The following is a 12509-nucleotide window of genomic DNA, read 5'->3' on the forward strand; positions in this document are numbered from 1 at the left end:
CAAGTGCCCATTACTTGTCCCTAAGACCCCCATGTAAAGCACCCCAACCTTGGAAAGCATTTTGGAGGCGGTTACTGAAGGACAGGGCTATGTGGTTTCTTTTTGCATATGAAATGCTTTTTAAAAAAATGATGTAACTGGGCAGCTTGCCCCATGGGCTGAAATGTTTAGGGCTAAGTCATCCCTGCTTAGAGGGTCAGCTGAATCTGGGCTGAATAAGGTGACTCCCAGGATTAAAAAAAAGAGCAAGGAGTTGCTCTAAGAGAGTGGGAGCTGGGGAAATTGTAACTCCAGGGAGCCAGCAGATGTTTGTAGGTCCCTGATTTAGCAGTGGAAAAAACAGCTGTAGAAGCAGGAGTAAGTGGGAGAAAGGCCTTCAGGGTAGAAGGCCTGTGAGGGACTCCATCCAAGCAAAGGAGATCCTGTAAAGGCCAGCTGGGATGAAGACTCTGAGTTTGTGTTTTGTGTTATTTCAGGTTAATCAGGAGAGAGATACTGAACTGCTTGGGGCCTAGAGAGCCAGTATGTGTCAGAGAACTAAATAATCGGGAGTCCTTGTGGAGTTGTTTTGAATCACCTTTGAACTGTGAGTTTTTAAAGGGTCCGAAAGAGATTAAAACAGGAAAGGTGGCTGTATGATATTGCATATGGTAAGAATTATTACTGTACCTACAGGAAAAATAGGGATTTTAATAAAATTAAAAGCTCAGCTGCATAATGCCTCTGAACTGGGAAGCACATACTTCAAACACTAGGCTGCACAGTATCTCTGGGTATTTAAAGGTCATGCTTTGGCTATTGAAAGGTAGCCATATATTTCCAGTCTAAACTAATCAGGTGAATCTCACTTCTCTGTAAATGACCAGCACGAGCTGCGTGCACTGCTTAAGTAAAACTGACTCAGATATGATTTCCAAACCATTATATTGACAATTTGCCTGTGGTTTTAAAAATAAATGAAGTAACAATGAGATGCTACAGAAACACACTGAGAAACTTATGCAAGAATAAACTAACATTTTCATTCTCATCATAAATATTTATATACTTAGAAACACTTTGACACTCGTGACAACATACATCCTTCCAAGACATTCAAATTAACAATAAGACTAATGCAGTGGTTTCTGTTAGATATTGGTACTGAAGCCCCCAATCCTGAAAATACTTAGGCACACTGAGCAACTTCATGCACAGGAGGAGTCGCATTGAAATCAATGGGACATCTCGTTTGTTGGCTAGATCAGGGCCATTGTTTTTGCCAGGATTGTACCATTTAATCCTGTAGCTCACTTTTACTATTGTCTATAGTTAGGAGTGCCCCTTGGCATTCTTGGGTGTCCTCCAGGAAAACCTTCAAAGCGTGGATTTCTGGGGGAGTAGCCGGGCATGCCATATCCTCTTGGCACTGGTGGTCGAGTCACAGCTATGTGTGGGGGCGGAGCAAGGCTTCCTCCTCTGCCATGCGAGGAATAATGAGCATTTGGGCCAGGGCCGTGCTGCTGGGAGGGGCTTGCTTCCTGTTGATGGCTGGTCTTTTTCTTAGACTCTTTGTCACCTCGTCCTTTCTGGGTACCTAAAATGTATTTAGAAAACCAAACTGAGCCATAGAACAGAGATTACCTGTTAGAGCAGTGCTGCGGCATGTCAGCCGCAGAGTGTAGGAGCACCAGCAGGCTCTGCCAACCCCATCTCTTAGAGGGAGGTTATGGGGAGTGGTCCAGCAGCTCTCCCCTGAAGTTTTCCAGTCAGCCCTTCCCATCCTCCAAGACCTTAGGTAAGGAACGTAGAAGCGCCCCCCCACCCCTACAGAAGGCAAAACCAAGTAAGTGGAGGCAGTTTCTAGGGCTACTGGAGGAGTGAGGGCAGTGTGAGAGAGATGGCAAAACTCAGCAATTTCATTATAAAACTGGCCAATTTCAGCAGGGTGCGCTTGGAATTCCCCACATAGCTCTGCTGATGTGCCTCATTCCTGACCTATAACCTCCCTAACATTCCAGCCCTGACTTCTCCTGCTGCCAATCATGCCAAACGGTGTGCTTGTTTTGCGGCATGGACAATGAGGACAGTAGTGCCTGAGTGCAGAGGGGAGAGCACACCACACCCTCTTTAAGGCAGGTAGGGCTGCCACATGCAGCCCGGGACCATGCCTAGGCTGACTGAGCCAGAATTCTTCCTGAGGATTCCTACTACATCATGGCCTTGCTGTTCCCCACCACCACCACCCCTTGCAGGAGCCTGGACTTAAAAGCCACAACCTGGCCCTCAATATTCCAATATAAAAATTACTATAGTATTCTGCAGTAAAACTTCAGTCTAGCAAAATACTTATGCACATGCTTAGTTTTTAAGTGTGCAAATAGTCCCACTAACATTAAGAAGCTGCTTAAGTGCTTTGCTGGATTGGGGCTTAACAGTCCAAAGTAATACAGCCTGCAGTTTGTTACTACTGTAGGGTTCTGGATTGTTACTGAATGAGACTAATATTTCTTATAAGGGAAGGAGAAAGACCAATGCCATAAAGATTAACCTGGTGACTGCAAGCTTCTGTACTGTGGTTAATTTGCACTGTTTAATTTTCATGACTGTCCCTCTCAGGGTGTCACTGTACAGTAAGTAAAGAAGTTGAGACAGTGTAGAGGGATGGTAGCAAATGTACAGAGATCTTCAGAGCAGTCGCACCTTGATCTGCTGCAGAGTCTTGTTTGCTTCCTTGCTGCTTGGGTTTAGCCTCAAGGGAGTTTTCTTCCATCTCCCGTGATTGTTGTGCTTTTTGTTTGTTTCTCTTTTTGTTTTCCTCAGCTTGCTGGTCAAAGGGGAGAGAGGGAAACATACTTTAATTACTTAAACCATTTCTCTACTGTTTCACAACAATAAAAAGTAGCAGTTCTACCCTCTTTATGGCATCCTTACACTTTGTAGCTTCTTTTTGAGATCCAAGTTAGCTTCCTTGTAGGATTTGGATGTAGCATTGAGATAATAGATACTCAATCTAAATTTTAAAGAAAAAAGAATATATTTTGTTAGGTAACAATTATAAAATCTAACACAATTCTTAATAAAGCCACATAACAATAAATAGATTGTCCTTATCCTCTATAGTGTGTTAATATGAAGAGTGGCTTTTATTCCACTATCCTGTCTTATTAACATTAACGTTTTGACAGTTCAGTCATGTGCTTCTTCACAGGAGAAAGAAAGTACATCTCTACTTGAGATCCCAGAACAACCCAATTGAAAAATTCACTTTCCCTATCTAAGAACCCTCCTTTCAGTTACGGTAGTTAAGGAGGCAGTTCCATCCAGCTGTTCTTCCATAACATGGGTGTTCTGCAAAATTGACTTGTAAAAGATGTATAATATGTTTTTCAAATGACCAAAAGTTGTTTATAAAATCCTTTAAACTTGCACAACAATAGGCAAATTCAAGTGCTGTAGTGACAGCAAAGACAAAAAGCAAAAACATGGAAAACTAGTTGATTTTTTGTTCTAAATCATAATCTTCCAGATCACAAAATCACAACTCCATGGCATAATTTTCTTTGTTAAATAACTGTAAGAAATTAGCACATTTTTCACCCCCTACTCTCACCTAATAAAACTCTAACTGGATATCCAGCTATGTGATGTTTTTATAATGATATTAACAGTGTGTAATGCTCCTGGTTGAAATAAGTGATTAATCTTCTCCCTGTTTTGTTGTCTCTGGTTTGCCTTGTATTGTCTTTGCCTTTGTTTTGGGCCACAGTCGCCTAATGCAAAATATGAGTTGCTCTCCTTGAAATCAATGGGAGCTACCCATATTCTTCATTGAGAGTCTTTCTGTATGTAGTATGATTGTCACCAAGTCTTTGCCAAATTTCATCTCAAAATCTCATTCTGCCTGCGTAAGTTCCTTCTGCAGTTTCTATTACACTTACTGTTTTTCACTTCCTGTTCTAAAATATTTGGCAGTATAACTGTGGTCTGTTAAATCATGACTGAATTTCACCCAAGAGGTAGCTGCACTTTTGTGTGTACTAAGTGATCCTATAAAGTGATCCTTTGTAAAGTCCTTTGGGATTAAAGATATCAGGATTATTATTCTTATTCAGGACTGATTTATGGACAAATGTCCATTCGTAGTCCAAAGCCTCAGAAAGTTGACTTTGGACAGGGAACTTCTAGTACAAGGAGGTAGCAATCATGGCTTGCTGCACACCTCTTACACGGGGGTTTTAGCCAAAGAATCTAGATTGGAAGCCCTCTATGTGGCTTCTCTGCTACATGCCCCCAACTCTTACCTCACACCTAGTTTAGTAAAATGATGGTAGTTCTGCTGCTTTTCAAGCCTCTTTATTTAAAACCCAAGATGCCCAGAAACAGGCTTAAAGAAAGCTCTTTAGCAGGGGAATAGCACTTCTGAGAGTTCCCTACTAAACATGCTAGGTTTTATGATGTGCAGTTCTGCCTAAAAGACTGATTAAATTTGCTGCGGTTTGGACCCCATATAGTTTTTTTGCTTCTTAATTATTTTTGTTGTTTTGGTAACAAAACAAAACAAAAATTAAGCCATTGAACAAGAGAGAGAGATTGGGAAGCCTGCCCTTTGTGCAACTACACATTAATTATGATCAAGAAAAAGGGTCATGAATACTTCAAGGCCCTCAGCACAAAGTAATCAGTGTTGTACTTGACTGTGTTTCCAGTGGACTATGGTGGTGGAGGCTTGACATGAAAGGAATTGGGTAGAGATTCACATAGGAAAGCTTTGATCTGAGTTAAGATTCTGTACTTACACCATAAGCAATATGAAGGGCAGGATCAGTCCAGGGTTAGAAGCATAACTAAATACTTTTCCAAACCAGGAAGGGAAGTCATTCTCCAAGGTTTCTGAAATGACCTCAAACATTCTGGTTTTCCCACTGTTAAAAACAAAAATTAACCCTGTATCATAAACCCTGCCAATGCCAGTGTAGCATTGTGTATCAACATACAACATGATGTTATCAGACCAGGGATGGGCCCAACAATAAGTTATTGTCATTCACATTATTTAAATGCTCTTTACTGAACCGATTTTAAGAAAAACATTACTTTTTATGCATGTTAACATATTAAAGTAGCACAGAAAAAGTTAACAGTGGTAACTTGTTCATGCAACTTCATTCCTTGGGGAGCGGGGCAGAGGAAATCTTACTGAAGCTGTTCTAGTTTATCTAATCCTGAATTACACATGGTCCAGGACTGCAGTTACAGAGACCAGTCCCCAGATGTCACCCTTTATGTCTTCTATGATCTGATTTACTAAATGAAAATTGTCAATCAGTATCACCTGCTTTGTATCAGTTCTGTGAAATCCAGCCAGTTTCGTGTCTCAGCAGATTTGCATTTCTCCCAGATAGTGATGGTGAGTGTGACACACTACTGGAAGAACATCTCCTGAATGATTTGCCTATACCCAAAGGAACTTTTAGAGCTAAGACGTCAAGACTTCTGTGCCTTTAGAAGATGCACTGGGATCACTTTACTAATGAATTTTTCAAGCCCTTCACTGGAAACCAGATCTCCATTTTACTGCTCTTCTCCTTTTACTCCATTAACACATTTTTGCAAGCAGATATCAAAGACTCAAACATTTTAAAATCTAAACGTCGTGTCTAACTATTGCTTGCTTACTAGTGTAATATGTCACACTAAATGGCAAACAGAGATGCTGAAGATTTCTCCCCTGGTATTTCACTTCTGCAATGCACAGGGTGAAGAATAGGGTGTGGGATCAGCTGGTTCTTGGATGGGCAGATGTCTTCTTAGCTGTATCCCCTTCTGCTGCTACCTACCTGCAGGGGAATGTAGGCCATCTTTTTCAAAACCAACTAGTGATTCTGGATGCCTAACCTGAGACACCTTAAAGACTCGTGAAGAGTTGGTGTTCAGCACCTTCTGAAAATTCCCTTTCAGGTGTTTCAAGCTGGCCACCCGAAAATTGAGGTGCTCACAATCACTAGTCCCTTTTGAAAATGTAGGCCACGTTATCTGGGATACTGTTTATTCTTATTTCAATATGCATGGATTTATACACATAATTGCTGTCAACCTTTTCTTTCCATCATTCCTGAGAATGTCAGAGGATGACTCACAGCACCAGAAATATATTATAACAGTGCTACTGAATCTAACTCCCTGAAGTACTGCAGAGAGTCTCAGAAATTTGAGATGGAAAAGCCCTATTCTGTCATCTAGTCTTCCCCTCTGCTATTGCTAGATCCCTTTCTGCAGTACTATTCTAAATGTTCTGTCTCCCAAGCAATGAGTCTATTCTACACTCTAACAGATCATCTCAAGCAGGTAGAGAACGTATCTCTAACAGAATGGTTCTCTATTCCTTACATATAATTTCAGACTTGATCACGCTAGTAAGAAACTTTATTTAAAAAAAGAATTTCTGTCTCACCAGTTAGTGAATACTTTTTAAATAGTTAATCATTTCTCTCACATTTAATTCATCTTCAGAGATTATGGTCCTATGCACAAGTAAAATTAGCATAGTTTATAAAGTGCCACCACTTAGTAAGGAAGTTCGTGTTAGTTATGCCATTCACTGTACAGTAGTCATACCATGAGATAACCTATTTGTTAAGAAAGAGATGGATATAAAATGTGAAGGACCTGAATGGGCCGCAGTCAAAGGATGGTGGGATAGAGACAATAGTGTACACAGCAGGCAGAGTAGAGAGGAAGAGAATAAAGAGCAGCATGGCCATGTAGAAGTTATTGGATCTAGAGGCTTTGAAGACCCTCTCGTGAGGGACATTGCAGCACATCACAGCCCAGCATTGCAGATACATCGAGGTGTGGAGACGGAACACATTGATAGCTGGCAAGCATGGAGCATAAAAAGAACCCATCCTAGAAACAAAGAAGAAAGTGCTCTGTAAAACTCTGCAGCCTTAGATACACCATAACTCTTCACCCACCCTGGGCTTTCCTATCCTCTTGTTTTGCAGCCACACACAATGCACTCCGTTTTGTAGCTTATGAAAACTTGTTTAACTCTTTTTATTGGTCTTGGCTCTGTTTCTTCCATTGACTTCATGGCATATGGCTAAAATACTCTAAATCAACTCTTTCCAAGTCTCAAGACTTCCCCCACCCCCGCTTTTCTTTCTCCAAATGAATTTTAAGCACCCAGTCAGAAAACTGTTATTGATTTCCCCCTTTCACTTTCTTCTTCTTTAAATGGTTCTTTCGTTTTCAAATCCACTCAGATAGATTGTCATTCATTTGTAGAACAGATAATCCCAAACATTATACCCCATAATCTCTTGCAGGCTTGATGAGTATCTTGTTTTATCATAATCCAGCATGGTCTTAATTTAATTTGCTATTGTCTATTAATATTTTTGCTGTCTCCTGAGCTGACATTTATTTCACTTATTCTGTTACGATGGTGTGACCGAGAGCACTCCTGTATTCACAGATTATTGTAATAATCTTTGTGGAAAATATGCCTTGTGGGGTATCATTTAAAAACTAATAACATACCGATCATTAATATTCTTGTGTAATGTACCTATGGAATGTGTAGTAAGAGGTATGAACATAAACTGAAATTACTATTACAAAGTGTTTACCAGTTTCACAAAGACATAGGACAAACTGACGCATCTAGCCTGGTATCATCAAAGTTGATTAGCAATCACTGGTCAAGTGGCCATTCTTTGGCAACAAAGGAGACAGCAACAGATTGATCTGTATTTTAGCAAACAATAACAAGGAACCTCTTTTACTCCATGTCTCTTTCCTCACAGCTGGAATGAACTTCATCTAGGGGTAACCCTCAGGAAAATGCATTTCAAAGGGTGATTGGACTATAAACGTGGGGGGGCAAAAACACCGCAGGTTCTCTCTCTTTTTTTACCTAACACAAAGGAACCATCCCTTTGACTTTAGGGGAGAGATTCTGACCTGAGAATTTGGTCAGCCCAGTAGCTGGGAACATGTATTAAGGATTTGACCTTGAACCAAATAAAGCTTGTAAAGTTTTGGCTACTAGGAAGCATTTTATCTTTATTATTCCGGTAACTATTTCTGACTTTAATATCTTATACTTGTACTCATTTAAAACCTCTCTCTCTTTGTAGTTGCACGCAAATGTGACACAGTTATTTAGTGCCTGATTCTAAATGATTCTGATAAATGTTGTTAGTTGTTTATAGTTACATGTTTATGACTTTAAAACACTGGGCACTCATGTTCTTTGGCCTGAGCTCACTCTTCCTGCCCCTCTGATTTGAGGATCTAATCCTATTTACCAGTGTGGCTAAGTGGATGGGACCCAGAAGATTTGATTCTATTTCCAGCTCTGCCATTGGTCCACCAAGTGACCTTGGGCAGGTCACACCTCTTCTCTATGCCTCAGTTTCCCCATGTTTAAAATTGGGATAATGGTCTTTCCCTTTATGGAGTGCACTTGGAGATCTGTGGATGAAAAATGCTATATAAGAGCTAGGTATTATTGTTATATTGTAATTTTACCCCCTTCTTCTTTTCATCTGTTCTTAATGGAAAGAGACCATACAGACTCTGCTAGTCCTTGGCTGAGGGCATATACTACACCTTGTGCCTCTGATCATACTCTCACTGAAATCAGTTGCAAAACTTTCACTGACTCCAGTCAGTTGAGGATCAAGCTAATTTGTGCCCATTATCATCATTTTTAGGTACAACATTTGAAGCAATGCAGAGTAAATTTTGCAGATGGCTCACTGATATGCAAATTCACATGAGAAGGTTTACATTCCATTCACTTTACAGAACAGGAAGCCTTTCTATAAAGAGAGAAATGAATCTCCCTGCATACACATGCAAATTTACACACACGCAGGCCTTTCAAATCCTCTCCAGATACAGGCTAGACACAGCCACACCAAAAGCTCTCCTGTCACTACAGTTCAAGTGAGTACATGTATGTGCAGCTCGAAATAATTCTAGACATATACAATAACTAATTATATATTTTATTAAAATTTTTGCTAAAATAGTTATTCATTATTTTATTGCTGTAATTTTTAGTGTCTCTCTTAATTTCACTTGAGATGATCAAATGTTTATTATAAATGATAAATCACTAAAAAACATAACCGCTCAAGTTCACTGCTTGATATAGTCAACATTAGCTAACATGTTATGGTCTCGCTCCTTCAGTATGTAGCAGGCAGGTGGACTGCTAGGTCCATGTGGATCCCACACTGGGGACCATGCTATATTAGAAAGTGTATATTGTGACAGAGTATAGAAATGTATAGTATCTGTATGTGAATCAGGTATTAAACGTGAAATGTTCTGAAATCAAAAAGAAACCCAGTCTGATCCCGAAACCAACCTCCCAACTTCTCCTAACCAAAGGCTGACTTTCAATCCCCTTCCATCTTCCCTGCCCCCCAAAAAGTGCTAATTAGGGTGGTGGAATGAGAGTGCCATTCATGGTGCATAAACTTGGGAGTCCATTTTATACTACAGCTGTATCGTCTTGATGAACAGTGGAGTGAGTGCAGCAGAAATGTTAAGTATGAGCAACTGGGGTGTCAGTCGGTGCTGTCTTTATGATCACACAACAATATGCTGTTTTACAAGCTAATTTGTTTGTTTAACCTTGAGTGCCAGGTAGACACTGGCCCTGTGGATTTTCAATGTACCTAGGGCCAGATTAACCAACAAGCCCATATTTCTGTTTCTCTGTGATGTATGTGATGAGCAGACTGGCTGCAGCATGAGGCTGCTGCTCCAGGCCTAGATTAGATGCACAGGAGGCTGGATACACATGAGTTCCGCTGTGAGTACCAGGGGCTGCTCCAGTTCTCTTGGTGGCCAGGAAAGGGGGACATCCCCAGCTGCTGTCTGGGTACCCAGAGGAAGACTAACTCCCCCTAATGCACTAGAGACTTGAGCCCTATGAGCCTAATGCTGCTCTCACTTGCACCCGTATAGAGACTGAAGTCCAATTAAGTTATATCAGAGTAAAAGCACTGTAGAGCATAGTCGGTCCCTGTCTTTACAAGTGAGGGTTGAGAGGCATGCCCAGCAGTATATGTCAGTATAGGTCCCAATAATGGAGCGAGGGATCATTCCTGAGTGATGTAAATCACTCCACAAAAGGACTTAGCATGCTGCCCCACAGTGGTCCCAGCACTTACTAGCTCAGTTCATGAAGACCAGAAATGGGTCTCAAACTCAGGTCTGTCATATAGCACAGCTGAGCACTACCACTAAGTGATCCATTAGTTCACACTGGCAGATTTATTTAGGTATTTATTTATCTCTGCTCCGACAATGCACAGCAGCTATAAACCTAACTTTACAGCTGCTGTGTGTCATCAGAGCAGTGCAAAAGATAGCAGAGTATATTGCTGAATCTGGTCCCATAACCTTAGCCTGGGACTGACTCACCACTGTTACCCTAATGCTTTGCTGATTTAACTCCACTGATTTCAAGGTATCCAGTTTGATACCTATTGAGCTACAGTGGCATAAAACTGGAGTAATACAGCGGTGAATCAAGCCCAGCATTTCAGAAGTGGCAAATATGTGAATTTCTGTGTTTCATGCTTGATTTCACAGGCAACGTGAAAAAATCCATACGCCCTGCTGGCTAAGCTGACCTAGTATACAACAGTCTGTTAATACCATACATGTTCTCTGCCACACCTACCAGATCATGCCTTGGTTAAAGATCAGTCCCAGCACATTTCCACTTATATCAAACTCTGAATAGGAAGGCTGAAAGAAAAGGCACAAATGCTTCCATTAGGCTTGCAGATAATGTTTTAAACTGACACAGAGGAGTAGATTAAAACTGTCATCTACAACAGCAACAACATATTGGCAATGTCTTCTCAAGACTCTTCTGTTGCATATTAACAATGATTCATGAAACAAATGAATATGAGTCAAGACCAATGTGTTGCCTTCAGTACAGCCTGCAATATTTCATTATAAATCTTATTGAGCTCTTTGAAGAGGTGAAGGTAGTACTGGAAAGTACAAAGAGTTCCATTCTTATTGGATATGCTTTGAACTTTTAAAACAATGATTCATAGATTCTAAGTCCAGAAGGAACAACTGAGATCATCTAGTCTGACCTCTTGCATAACATAGGCCGTAGGATTTCCCTGAATTAATTCCTATTTAAATGAGAGGATATCTCTTTAGAAAATATATTCTATCCTGTCCAGCAATGGAGAATCCACCACAACCCTGGGTAAATTGTTCCAATTAACACTTGCTAATTACCCTCACTGTTAAAAATGTGTACCTTATTTCTGGCCTGAATTTGTCTAGCTTCAATTGATCTTCTTATCTGTTTGACTGTTAGACTGAAGAGTCCTCTATAATCAGCTTTTCCCACCATGTAAGCAATTAGACTGTGATCAAGTCACCATTAATTTTCTCTTTGATAAACTAAATAGATTGCACTCCTTAAGCCTATTGCTAGAGGGTGTGTTTTCCAATCCTTTCATCATTCTCATGGCTCTTCTCTGAACTCTTTCCAATTTATTAACAACCTTCTTGAATTGTGTACTCCAGAACTGGACATAATATTCCAGAAATGGTCACCTTTGGGCACTTATCTATGTATAAGTAAGTGTGTGTGTGCATGTGTGTGTTAGAGCTAGTCAGAATATACTGGGGGAGAGGGGAAACGAGGGGAAGGTTTCTCTGGAAAAGGTTGATCAGGCAACCTTAGGAAATACTATAACCTGTGTACTTGACTTTGCAACCTTTATGTTCTCTTAACTTAGCTTTTTTGTATGAAATATACATGTCTATATAGTACTGTGATATGTATGTTGTTTATATAGCCTTTGCTCTAAAGTAAAAGAATACTGCCAGCCAATACAAATTCTCACTATTTTATGGATAAGTAAAGTGGATTTTAGTTTACTTCATACAATATCAACAAAACTCTCAGTTTACTACTAGTGACGATGGAAGAGGCAGAATGAACACAGCTTGATTTTTTTCCCCCCAAATTAAATCGTGTCAACAGGGCTGGTAGTGGGAGAATCTGAGGCAGATTCACTAGTAAATTCTGGCTGCTTTGTGTGCTCCAACAGCATCTATAAACCTGTCTTAATTGGCTTGGATTTTGGCTGCTTTACATTACTAGGGCAGCACAAGGTATCTAGATTGCACCGGTGAATCTGGACCCTTCACTTTTGACTTGTAAACTGAGCAAATCTCTTAAATGTGACCTCGTATTATCCATAGCTAGTTCATTTAGCTTCATCAACCAGTAAATGTATTAGTGGCACTTAGTGAATAATAATCAATAACAAAAATAAGGAATCCACTTACTCCCAAGTAAAGATTCCATTCAGCTTTCATTAACATTTTATCTGAGCCTCCCATTTGCTGACTGCCCTAGGATCACTGACAATGCATATTCCCAGGCACGCAAGCAAGAGTGTGTGACTATCCTGTCAAAGTGTAGCTGTGCATGGCAGGCCTGCTCAAGTGTAAAAGGTATG

At 40.4% G+C, this 12509-nt stretch overlaps 1 protein-coding gene across 1 annotated transcript in view; it reads right to left on the reverse strand.

Annotated features, from left to right (window-relative positions):
* Positions 1 to 1298: 1298 nt before the first annotated feature.
* Positions 1299 to 12509, reverse strand: part of TMC1 (transmembrane channel like 1) — a 77994-nt gene continuing 66783 nt past the window's right edge. Inside the window, exons 15-20 of the mRNA XM_043546244.1 lie at positions 10691 to 10758; positions 6649 to 6888; positions 4779 to 4904; positions 2914 to 2992; positions 2683 to 2806; positions 1299 to 1576 (exon numbers count right to left, since the gene is read on the reverse strand). Of these exons, the coding sequence (XP_043402179.1) occupies positions 1299 to 1576; positions 2683 to 2806; positions 2914 to 2992; positions 4779 to 4904; positions 6649 to 6888; positions 10691 to 10758 (915 nt within the window). The remainder of the gene's footprint in view (positions 1577 to 2682; positions 2807 to 2913; positions 2993 to 4778; positions 4905 to 6648; positions 6889 to 10690; positions 10759 to 12509) is intronic.

The sequence above is a fragment of the Chelonia mydas genome, chromosome 5 (genome assembly GCF_015237465.2).
Source record: "Chelonia mydas isolate rCheMyd1 chromosome 5, rCheMyd1.pri.v2, whole genome shotgun sequence".
NCBI classification, from domain to species: Eukaryota; Metazoa; Chordata; order Testudines; family Cheloniidae; genus Chelonia; species Chelonia mydas.